General features: G+C 35.4%; 1 protein-coding gene across 2 annotated transcripts in view; it reads right to left on the minus strand.

Moving 5' to 3' along the window:
- TTBK2 (tau tubulin kinase 2) overlaps positions 1-13,150 on the minus strand; it is an 83,311-nt gene that overhangs the window by 34,772 nt on the left and 35,389 nt on the right. For both annotated transcript variants that reach the window (XM_052694084.1, XM_052694083.1), the window contains exons 7-9: positions 2,557-2,622; positions 1,921-2,013; positions 839-964 (exon numbers count right to left, since the gene is read on the minus strand). In XM_052694084.1, the coding sequence (XP_052550044.1) occupies positions 839-964; positions 1,921-2,013; positions 2,557-2,622 (285 nt within the window). The remainder of the gene's footprint in view (positions 1-838; positions 965-1,920; positions 2,014-2,556; positions 2,623-13,150) is intronic.

Raw genomic sequence — 13,150 nt, forward strand, 5'->3', positions numbered from 1 at the left:
GTTGGCCCTTTTGGTTGCCAGGGCACACTGCTGACTCCTGTCCAAATTGCTATCAACCAGAACACCCAGATCCCTTTCCAAGGGATCCCTTTCCAAGGGATCTGCTCTCCAGTCTCTCCTCCACAAGTTTGTACGTACAGCCAGGGTTGCCCTGACCCAGGGTGGAGTGCAGAATCCAGCACTTCTTCTTGAATTTAATATGGCTTGTTATTGCCCAGCCCTCTAAATTAATCAAGATGTCTCTGCAGGGCCTCTCTGTCCTTGAGGAAGTCAACAGCTCCTCTCAATTTAGTGTTGACCTTCAAAACCTTCAAGTCCTATATCCAAGTCACCAATGAAAACATTAAAGGGAACAGGTCCTAAAATGAAGCCTCTCCACAGCCCACTAGTGCCTGACCAACAGCCTGATGTAATCAATTTATTCCAATCACTTGAACTTGACCGATCATCCAATTCTTCACCCACCACATTATCGCTTGTCTGGACAGTTTGTCCAGAAGGATACTGTGAGAAACAGAAAGCTTAGATGAAATCCACAACTGGCTTCCTACTACTACGTTGGTAATGTTCTCATAGATGTTGGTAACCTTGTCATAAAAGATTAAGTTGGTTAAGCAAGACTTCTCCCTCATGAACTCATGTAGTCTGTAACCAATGACTGCATTGCCTTTCAGATGTTTTTCCAGTAACTCCCAGAATAATCTTCTCTGTAATTATGCCAGACACTGAAGTGAGACTGCCACACTCAAGACCAGACAATGAAATCAAAGGAAATTGAAGATGCAACTGCATAAAATTCTACTTAAAACCAGAGATTCAAAAAAGTAAAAATGTTTACCTGGTAATCAGGTTTTGTAAAGTAATCTAAATTAGAGATGTGATCCAGAAAGACGTTGAATTCTTGAGGAAGGTGTTTCAACATAAGTCTGTGCTCATACCTCTCTTTAATGGATCCCACTTGCTCCTAGGAGCAAATAATACAAAAAATGTTAGCATACCTTTGTTCTCTGCTACGTACCCACATTGTCACCTTACAGCCATTCAAAACAATACTAACCAGACAGACAGTTGCGTTACACTGATCAGTACTGGGGAAGGCAGTTCTTAATCAGATAGCAAGATAAGAGATTGCCATCAGTACATACACAAGAATAACATACTAACTTCAAATTGAATATGAAAAGCTGTTCGCTTCTGTGCCTGAATGCTGCCTGATATCATTAGAAATTTCAACCCTTCCAAAGATTAAACCCTGCTTTAAAGATTAAAATATCTTGTATCATCTGAAGTCCAATCACTTTCTGGTGATTATTCGGTCACTGCAATACATCACAGAAGATCTTGCTTAGTGTAAGATGAGCAAATCAAAACCAAAAGAAGCTACCTACACAGCACAGCATACTATCATCTACTAACACATGAACTACAGGAGTAACCTAGTTTCAATATAAATTCAGGAGAAATTGAAAGTAGAAATACTAATAGGCTAATTTAAATACCATTTTTCTTGGAATATCTCACCTAAGAGTACTGCATATTGATTGATTAATTTTTGTTCATCAGCACATAATAAATGCCCACCTCACAAATAAATAATGCTCAGTGTCCAAAAGGTGAAATAAAAAAAATATCCAAGTGAGAACAAGAGCACAAATTCAGTGGTGTGTATACATTAACTTTTGTTTTTGAAATGTTTTCAAACTAGAAGTAATAGTGCACTTTCCCACTAAAGTTTCCCAGTTCATAAGGCTTGGTTGTACTTTATATCATGACATTAGGAAAAAGAATACTAGAAAACACTCAAAAGAATAATGTACAAAATAACAAAGCAGTGATTCTTTGTGGAATCTTTATCAGGGCATCTGCTTGCAATTCACAACTAATTTTACTCATACTCTTTGGTTCCACTTCCAGGTTTACCTTATCTTTTATTTTTCTCCAAGGTAGTTGCCCAACCACAAACTCCACCAACATGTAAAACAGGGACCAGAGATCATCATGTCGACCCATTTCCTATGAGAAAGAATTACTGTAATGCATCTTACAAAAAGATGTAAGACAAAAGAACAGATAAACTCTTCACTGTTAAATTTACATTGTTATACATAAAAAATCATATTAAAAAACACTGCAAATAAGTTGTTAAAATAGACGATTTAATTATAATTAGGAACGGACAATTTTATTTCCATAAAAGATACAGATAAAAGTTGAAGTGTGCTAATATTACATAGTATCTTTACTAGAAGAGCTTTTACACTAGAAGAGGTGTTTAATTGTAAGAAAACATGTTAGAGATTATGTATGTTATAGAGCTCAGTTCTATAAAATTTGCAGTACAACTGAGCAAAGATAATCATTAATATCACTACTATTTTGCAGAAACCTTTTTTACTCTCAATTCCTGTAAATTACATCATCTTTTCCCCCAAATTTAGATGTATGTAGCTCTACAAGACAAATGTACTTATATCAGGATACAAAACAAAATCAATAGCAAGTGCATTTCTGCTTTCAGCTACATCAGATGGATATAATACAGTTTCAGATACTCACTCTGTTTCTATGAGCATTGATTGACGCATATCGTACTGTTCCCCGAAAACCAGCAACAGCTCGAGGCTATTAAAGAATAACAATAAAAAAGATCCCGTCAGAAAGAAGCCCTCTGAACAGTTAAATATGTAGCTATCAAGTGGGTGTGGAGCCACAACAAATATCAAATATCACTGATTTATTTCAATTTTTGCTATTTATCAGTTATCAGTGGAAATCTACATAGGCATCAGAAAGCAACATATCATAGTTTCTTAAATCATACGTTTGTCAGTTTTTGATCTCCAGAATCATCACAACCTGTTTAATTCATGCATCAAAAAAATAAATCTTTATGACAGAAATATTTCCTTTTCTTCTCCAATAATGAAATATCTCCTGCTATTAACTAGTACAAGTCTGTGTCTCGACATTTTGACAGGATCTAAAAACATAACAATTACTTCCAGTTTGCTCAAATGCAATATGGCACATACATACATGCCACAAGTAGGTACTTATCAAAACACACATGCAACATTTTCCCAAATCATTTGCTGAATCAGCAAACCACTAAATTTTGAGAAATTCCAAAAGAAAGTACAGCCACAGGTGCATGTCCCAGCCATAGCATGGAAAGCTGAGGCTGAACAATAACCAACAAGGGTTTCACAACTGACACTAATTAAAAATACTTATTTCTTTCCTATTTTCCAAATACCAGCTTTTCTTCCCTCACACTGTAGGTATTGCATGGACACATCTAAGTCAACTGCCAGCCTTCCCTCCTTCATTTAAAACGTTACAAAAAGAACTATAAATGATAATAATGTATATTTATCAATTTAAAAATTACAAAGTAGTGTTATTACTTTGCCTAAGCCAGATATGCAATCCATTCTACACTTCTTGATCAATCATTCTGTATACACTAAAGAGAACTGCTGGAACTGCAAAGTTTGCTTTCCTTTGTACTCTGCACTTCCTAATCAATAATTCTTTTTGTCTCTTACAACACTGAATGTGAGAAACTTGAGATCTATGACAATTCCTAAGATCATACAAAATTCTGCACAATACATTAAAAATCTTGATACACACACACACAAAGATAACCACAATACAGAACCATTGCCATATTAATAAAATACCAGTAATACTGAGAACTATCATTTAAGTATATCAGGAGCTGCCAATATTGTCAGTAAACCTATCGATTAAATCCTGCATAATCCTGCAGCAAGGTGTTTAAAGCGATTTAACAGCTCATGTAATCAATGTCTGTTACAGAGATACAATGAGAAATGAATTAGTGTTAAAGTGAAAAGTATTTTCTAGGACATTTTTAATATGACCAGGACCTCAGACAATACTCTACATTTAGATCATTTTAGATTTCTCACATTCTCATAAAGGTTGAATAATGCTCAGAGCACATTTTCTGTTCAGGAGGGCAGACAATTGAGTTACTGTCTTCAGTCATCACATTCACTCTGAACATTACCCAGAAACAAAGCACAACACTAGCTGTGGAAACTTCATAACATCACACAGTAATAAACAGAGTAGTTCTAAGTGTTCTGTAGTACTGCTGAATTTCAGAAGAAAATAAAGTCCTTTATTAAAAATATATATATATTTCTCCTTCCCAATAGTGCTGAGGACCAGAAATTATCCAAATGAGAACAATACAGATCATTGCCAAGTCAATCAGAATACATTTCCAAAATGTTTGATCAACAGCACATCTTCAGAAGGGCACTGAGAGTACAACTTTAGAACACCATAAATTCAGTAAACAAGAGAATTAAAATTTCAGAAGATTAAACCATACAAACACTGATTTCAACCTGTGGCATGAATGTTAAAAAGAAAGGACTATATTCACTTTTACCAACCTAATTCTATAATTCTTCTAAGAATAATGAAAAATATGAAAACAAGGATGGAGTGAGGCTTTTATTCTTAGAATATCAAGTAGACAAAGAAATTGTTAACAAGTAGACAAAAAAAACAAAAACAAAAACAGTTGCTTGATAAGGGGGAGGGGGAAAAAAAAGGAGAGTAAGAAAAGGCATACAGGATCTAAATGACTCCATTCAGTTTGCAGAAATTAACAGTTTAACCTATTTCAGCACTATCCTGGGGAGAAAAGTCTAATGGAAGTATTTCATTGTGCATTAAGTCTATTACTTTTGAATGTTGAACCCACTGTCATCCTTAAATATACCTATGAAATTATTTGCCCTAGGAAGAGGGAGAGTTCCAGTGCTTTCTGTTATCTCAGGATCACCGGTCAGGGAAAAGAATGAATGTTAACTCTTTCTATATATTAGTTTGTGAAATAAATTCTGAATTCTTTACTTCATAAGGACATCTAAATCCTTTCCCAACCTAAAGAGCTACTGTCCTGAAGTGTACCCATAGATCTGATTTAAAAGGATTTGTAACTGTGTCCCAGTTCTTAAGACACATTTAAATACATTTTAGTAAAGCAGTTGACCACTATTTAGAAGTTGTATTACAATCCCACTCAACAATAAATTAATTATACTGTGTAATTTACACAAATTATGGGTCTGGTAGCCCAAAGCATGTTCGCTCAATTCACAAGAGAATTTATAGACTTCTAAGCATCTGCAAAACTTCTCAAACTGTTTCAGAGCTCCTCATGCACCTTACAGTTCATGTAGAAAAAGAGAAGCATTAGAGGCAATAATAGTAACTTCCTGAATGATTCACTACATTTTTCAAATATAGTGGCCTCTCTGCTACTACTCATGTTAACTCGTTTTTTCCCCCAAGTTAATGTGACAAAAACTGAGAAATAATACTCTCGTAGATCCACTTTTATAGTCATGTCTTTCAGATCCGATATCTAAGAAACATGCCACCAAAGCACAGGAAAATTTCCTTGTTAAGGGGAAAACGGCAACAACAACAACAGAGGTTGGTGGTGTTTTTATCATTGAATATTTGGAGCATGTAGCTGCAGAATGTATTTGCAGTAAAGATATGGTGAATTTCATGTTTCAGTGCATCTGTGAATTCCACTAACATCCCTGATTAAATGGACCACATTATGTTCCTTCCCAGGACAAACAAAATAATTAACTCTCTTTTTTTTTTTTTTTTGTCCTTTTTTTTTTTTTTCCTTTTTTTTTTAATTTTTATTTTTTTCCCCTGCTCGTTCCCTCCCTTCTTCCTCCCCCTCTTGAAATTTAGTGGGTTATAGTGCTTTCTTTTTTTTAAGTCTCCTTTTTCCCTGGACATCGCTCTGTCACAGAAACATTCAAAAATATTTAGATAAAACTACATGAAGGAAATCAGGAGTTACTAGAAAAGGGAGCTATTGCCTCTAAGCAGAATTGTTTGCACATTCTTGAGAAACACTTAGCTTACAAACCTGTCCACATCCACTGGTTCTTTGGTGGGTCAATAGAGAAAGCAAATCATACTCCTTTAACACAGTTCAGTAACACTAGAAATGCTCTGGGCATTGTTGAAAATTTTACTTGGAGTAAAAGTTACTTTTATACTACAGTCACAGAAACTATATAATAAACATGAAAAAAATAAAAACAATAAAGACTTCCTTCCTATTTTATCTGACAAACTACAAGTATCTTTCTACCAGTCAATGACTGGTAATTCTTCAGTGCCTTTAGGCTTTTACATTGAGAAACCAGCTCAGGCAGTGAACAATACCTTCTCAATACCATCTCTAAAGCTGAATAGGAGGATAGGTCGAGAAGCAGCCACTCTATTTCCGTTTGTAAAGAATCCTTTCTTCTGTTCATCTACTGGGAATACAATTTTAGGATTTACCTTTCTTTATATCAAATGGCACCCTCTGTCACCCTCATTTTTTTTTGTGGATATAAGCTTCGGAATTTAATTTACTGCTTAGCATGCATTAGCATCAGTTTTAAGAAAATGAAACATTCAGGGATCATCTGGGTAAGCAAAGATCAGATAGCTGAAACACAATTGCCTTTACAATAAGTAATACATCATGATTAGTTATCACTTTAATGTATAGCTTTTCAAAGCCATACTTCTAGCTCTCTATAAAAACCATTTAAGCCACTAACAACAGAGTACTCACACTGAAAAATCCTTATTAAATTATCTCCTACCAACTATCAGTAGGACATACAGCTTGATCTCCATTTTACCTAAACAAAAAACTGTGATTTCCATACTGCTACACAGTTCCAGCAGATGCTGAGTAACGAGCTGAGTTAACATCTAGCAGTACAATTTAATTTTGTTATTGTGGATTCTAACAGGCATGTAGTAACAAATCAAAATTTAGCACCAACTTCCGTGGTATAAAAAGCATCACAGCAACACTTGGTGCATAAACAAGCTCCTGAGCATTTTCAATCTAGCGTATTCACTTCAGCATTGATATGCACTAGCTGAAAACAGCAGACTTTTCAAAATTGATTCATAAGCAGACAAGTTGGAGGCTGGAAGTGGTAACAATCTACCGTATGTCTATCACAAACCTAAACTTATTCCAGTGAAAAAATCACGCAGGGTACATCTCACACCTTCCATGTGCATGTTTACTTTGCTGTATGTGATTTCTCTTACACCAGGGGATGGAGGAGAAATTACCGTAAGAGGAAGACCAGCGACTTTATTTAGCATGCTAATGCACTAGCAGGGGATTTCTCCAAACAGACGAAATAATGTTTTTCTCATCTCCAGAAGAAAAAAAGCTTTTACTGCATTATCAGAATTCTTGTGTTCTTAGCAGAAGAGAGAACTCAGATCCTAATTTTTTACTTGTTTTTATGTATCACATATAGTACTTACTACGATACTATCGTACAAAGTTAATTCAGTAGTAGACTTATTTCAAGACTGCAAAATTAAGGCTGACAAGTTAATGTATATTAAAAAAGTGTTTTCTTTTTAAACCATTTGGTAATATTTTTTCATAAATCAGAGAAGTTCACAGCTCAGAAAGAATTAAAAAGACTAGAGATTGTTTTCATTTTGGTTTGCTTCTACTTTCACCAGGAAAGGAATTCTACTAGATCAAGCCATCTGTCTTTCCACTATAATAGCTTTTAATTTCAAGCACATAGGACAGCTCTCAAAGACTTTCAGTTCCTGCAAGTTTAATGAAAATTGGTGATTAGAGAACCTAAATTAGTACTGTGACACAGAGGCAGTCAATTAAAATTCAATAGAAATGGCTCACATCCATCTCAACAGACAACGATCAGTTGGTCAATCAGCATTTTAGGTGGCAAGCGAGCACATGCCTATCCCTAGAATTGCTAATATCAACTATTAGGATCCTGGTCAGAAAGGCTGGGTGTAGTATAGAGCTGAAAATAGTGACATTTGAAAGGCATAAAGGAAGTAGTACATAAAGCAACAGGAAAATAGTCAATTTCACCATTTAAGGAATAGATTTTTTCAAATATAATACCAAATCCTAGCAGGAAATAGACAGTTGTAGCCTATTCTTCCCTAAAGCATTTAACCATTCTAAGGGAAATAAAGGAACTGCTGTATTAGAATATTGAACAGTTATACCACATATCCGAATTCCTAAATTAAATTGTTCTGATTGCTAGGATATTATATCCATGTTCCATGCATCACTGAAAAGGAAAAAAAAAAAACCAATATACCCCTAGAATAACAAAGTACTGTACTATAAGAATTAAATTCTTTTAATATCTCAACAATTCATCAGCCTTTTCCTTCAGGCAGAATATTAATAGATTGTAAACTCTATTTATCACCCAAACCACAAAGACTCTTCCTCTCAATGAAATTCCCATCTTTAGGTGTTTGGGATTTTGTTGTTGCTGTTTAGTGTGCGTGGTTTTGTTGTTTTTTGGGTTTTATTTTTCCTACATTTCTCCTTTAATTTCATCGTTGCAAGAATACTCCATAGAGATGTTACAAAATAATATCACACTGCATGAAATTAATCTATTCACTCTACTTGTGTCACCCTTTAGCTTGATTCACAGTGCTTTTTTTTTCAACTTTTACATTAACTCACTGCCTGCCTTTTTCACTGCATACCATCATGCACACCACCAGCTGGATTATTTCCTTCATTTTTTCTTTGACACTAATTCAATCAACTTGCAAGAATCAAGTTCAGCAGTTATTAAAAAATTCAACATATATATTTTAAGACTGTATCTTAAAGAATGGTCTTCTTTCTTTCTGAAGGAAGTTATGGCAGAGAAATATTGTAAATAGCATGACACTGGTAGATATAACACCACTTATATGATGCGTGACTTCAAAAACTTTGAAACCTAATAGTCTGGAAGAAAATAATGCCTGCACAAAGCTCTACAAACCAAATCTCTTCTTTCCTGTAAACTAGCATTAATTCAGACATGCAGCCTCAAATGACTAGTGTCACAGCTCTTCCAACTCATGCAGATTCCTGCTTATAGAAAACAATGACAAGAAAAAAAGCAAATTGCTCTTCGCTTAGTCTATCCAGAAAATAACCATTAGGCAATATTTCCCTATAGCACATTTTGACATAAAAACCTAAGACTTTTTCAGTTTTTCCTGTTATTCAAGAAAAAAATTAATAATTAACTACTTTCCAGTCTTATCAACTCAGATTATACGAAGAAAAGAATTAAGGAGTATATAGGAGATTAAGAATGAGCCTACATGCTTATTCCTTTCCATACAACATCTCTGATTTTAAATATTAATCTTTACTACATGACTAAAATTATAAAGAATATACACAGCTGTAATAACTCAGTTTAGACTCTTAGACTCCATTCACTGAAACAAAGTTCGTTTCCTTTAAAGTACATTTTTATTTTTAAAAGTTCTTAACTATTAAGTACTTAGATCAAAACTTAGAAGGAAATCTTGCAAATTTCATCTATTTCCAAAAATTCACGTGATGTAGTCTACGTGATGTAGATTTAGTGAAGAAAAAACTAAAAGTGTAGTTTTAAGTTATTTATTCTTTAAACATTTTCTTTGTTCTACAGTAGCAAAATGTAGAAAACACAACATTATAGACGTGAAATAGGAGAAGTGGACTGTAACAGGAAGGGATTGTCAGGTTTCCAGAAAATAACCCTGGTGCTTTCTTCCAACACTGCCTCTGAATCATTACTTATTAATAAAAATATTTGTTTTAGAAACAAAGAACATACAGTAAAAAGTTTTCTCCTCTTCCCGGAGTTCTATTTGGCAGCTGAATTACATCACATACATCTCTACTGTTCCTTCTTCTGTTTTTATTTGAGCCACAAGAGCTGAACTGATTTTTGCTAATTGTTGCAGAAACACACAATCAGAACATTATTCCCATAAACTGAGATTTACAGCATACAGATATTAAATTTTTCTTTATTTTCTTTATTACCTCTTGTTCACTCTACATCTTTTTGCCATGCATTTTTTCCCAAAATTATTTATCCACCAACAGCCTAAATATATACTGCACATGAATTGCAAGGTAGAAATTATTTCTAAATACATTTTACAAAGCAAATTCGTTCTCTGTTAATGGAGCTTAATAAAAGAGCCCATCTCCAGACACAACATATATTTAAAATCCTAGGAGAGACTATTCAAAGTAAACGTTTAAGTAATTTCTTTGAAATTACAGTATAAGATAATGGTTGGTAACCCAGACAACTTATGAAGGGAGTACTCTAGAGTATAACAATGTACAAAAGCTGGAAAGAAATATTATATAGATAAGAACTTATTAACATAATTTATTTCTTTCATCAGCCTTCCTGCAACCTGAATATTTCCATGACAGTAAGGAGGATTGTGCATCAGCATCGCCAGTTAGGTACAAAAGCAGTAAACAGAACCTTCCCTGAGCCTCAGCAAATGAACCCTGTAGGAGCGTTGCAAAGCCCTGGGGTTCCTTGCCTGAGGAGCTGCACAGCTCCCGGGGGCTCCATGCCAAGGGATGCCTCCAGCTAAGCTCAGCAGGTACTTAGCACCTACAACTATCACAACACTTCTTTGTCACCTTCATCACTTGCAGCCTAAAGACACAGCAGTGCAATCCCTAGTGAAACACGACTCCAGTAACAAAACAAAACAAAACAAAAAACTACTCGTACGATAACGACAGCCAAAATAGAAGGTTAAAATAGAAGAAACCGTGTAAATGATAAAGAAATAACCAAGGGATTGCTGAAAATTTTATCATAACAGAGAAGGCACGTGGATGAGTTTTAGAGAAGTTTACACAAGTTTCATTGAGCAAATAGTATGTTTTATTGATAACTTGAAGGTAAAATGAAATGAAGAAGGGGAATTCAAAGGTTTATTGCAAATGTAAGTCACAATGGATGTTAAAGACAGGAAAGTGAACTGAGGAGTATGAAAAGATTTTAAGAAGAAAAATATCTTTTTACTTGTTTCAGTGAAAACATTCAGTCTTCAACTAATCACATCACTGTTAGAGACTGAAAGAACATTAGTGGGAAAAGATAGCATAAGGTACGTGCCAGCAACAAAGTGCTTCTTGATAGGATGAAACAACCACTGAACAGCATGCTTAACAAAATGATATAGACCATTACCCTGCTGCATCTGACATTCAGTAGATTTGGACAGGTTTGGAAAAACGGTCTCTTCAACCAGTTAACATACTTTAGCCAATTATCTGCTATAGACTTCATATGCCACAAGTCTCAGTCACATTTTTTGTTTTTTTGGTGTATTGTTCATGTAATCCATTGCCATTTAAGACTGTAATTCTAAAAGATGTCTGGGTTGTTCCTGAATGTTGCTTCAATTGGTATTGCTGATAAAAGAGAATGTATCAAGGACTGCTGAAGATATACCGTATCTTCTTGCCCTTCACATAAAATGGAAACCTGATAAATTTTACAACTCTTGAAGCTGACTGCAGTGTTGCCTACTCTTTAAACTTAATGGCAGGTGGATGAGAGTGTCTTAGTTTAATCTGAACTTTCACCCTAAGCAAAGTTCAGTAGCTATTCTTGAAAACTTCACGTGTAGTCTCTTACTTATTATAAAAGCATGCAGTCAAAGTACTACCAGGGAAAAGTTAGTGACATAAACTCTAAATAGACACTGGGGCAAATATAGAGAAGAGCATCAGTTTTAGTTGGTGTTGTCTGTGGACAGCCTCTCTGGCTTTTTTTTTTTTTTTTTTTTTTTAAAAGTAATGACACTTTTTGCAGATCAGATTCTAACAGCACTTACTTGAAAAGAATATTGAGAAGCATGTATGAGCATCTACCTTTAATGTATGTGGGTCCAAACGGCCTTCAGAAAGGACAAAACATTCACAGCGATCTTTTTTCTTACAGCACTGTAGCTTCATTGCTGCTTCTTTAATTCACAAAATTATCCCACTTTCTTGCCCATCTTAAAAAAGAGGGCAACAAAGCTGGTGAGGGGTCTGGAACACAGGCCATATGAGGAGAGGCTGAAGGAGCTGGGAATGTTCAGCCTGGAGAAGAGGAGGCTCAGGGGAGACCTCATTGCTCTCTATAACTACCTGAAGGGAGGCTGTAGTGAGCTGGGGGTCGGCCTCTTCTCTCGTGTCATCAGTGATAGGAGCAGAGGGAATGGTTTCAAGCTACGGCAGGGGAGATTCAGGCTGGACATGAGGAAGTATTACTTTTCAGAAAGGGTGGTCAGGCACTGGAATGGGCTGCCCAGGGAGGTGGTGGAGTCACCTACCCTGGGGGTGTTCAAGGAAAGGCTGGATGTTGTGTTGAGGGACATGGTTTAGTGGGAGCTATTGGGAATAGGTGAACGGTTGGACTGGGTGATCTGTTAGGTCTTTTCCAACCTTGGTGATTCTATGATTCTATGATTTAATCAATGCAGTGTTTAATCCTTCAGTACCACAAGAACTCTGTTCCATTCTCACCACAGAAATAAACAATCCACAACTCTATCTTCTTATGCCAAGAAGACAAGTTAAGTCTTAAGCAAAGATGGAAGCATTCTCTAGTCCTCCTCAGCAATCAAAATCATCCAGAATATTACAAGAAACACCATGTAATTCAAACACATAACATTTCAAAATCTTCATAAAGTAGGAAAAGCAAACAAAAAACCCATACAAAATAAGACTACGCATATACAATGTATATTTTCTTTCTATATTCTCTGTATTTAACTGAACTATGATAGACTTTGAAAGCTTTCAAAATGTATTTAATGCCTGGTTTTAACATTTAGCAACACATCTCCGCACAGCATTCGAGGAGGGTTTGTGTATATTTTTGTTGTTATTTGTTTGTTTGTTTTGTGTGGAATTCAGTTCCTTAAAGTAATTTCCAGGACACCAAAAGTGAAATTGTCATTGTACAAAAGTGAAATTTCAAGATAAAAATTCACTTGCTGGAAAATCCTCAGAACCTGAGAGCGCTAAAGAAAGACAATCAGCCTTTAACTGGTTTTGTACCTAAACATCTGAATGTGGTTCAGCTTGTGGTTTGATGTGAACAGTTCTGTAACCATTTGCCCAGAGAATAAAAAGATCTAAGCATTCGCATTCTTCCTGCTGTGCTTTTTTCTATGGGTCAGTCTGCACAGCCACTGCTGCATCTTCTGCTTTAGCAGGTCTCAGAATTCTGTTACT

This window comes from Tympanuchus pallidicinctus, unplaced genomic scaffold (assembly GCF_026119805.1).
Source record: "Tympanuchus pallidicinctus isolate F22 unplaced genomic scaffold, pur_lepc_1.0 scaffold3, whole genome shotgun sequence".
Lineage (NCBI taxonomy): Eukaryota > Metazoa > Chordata > Aves > Galliformes > Phasianidae > Tympanuchus > Tympanuchus pallidicinctus.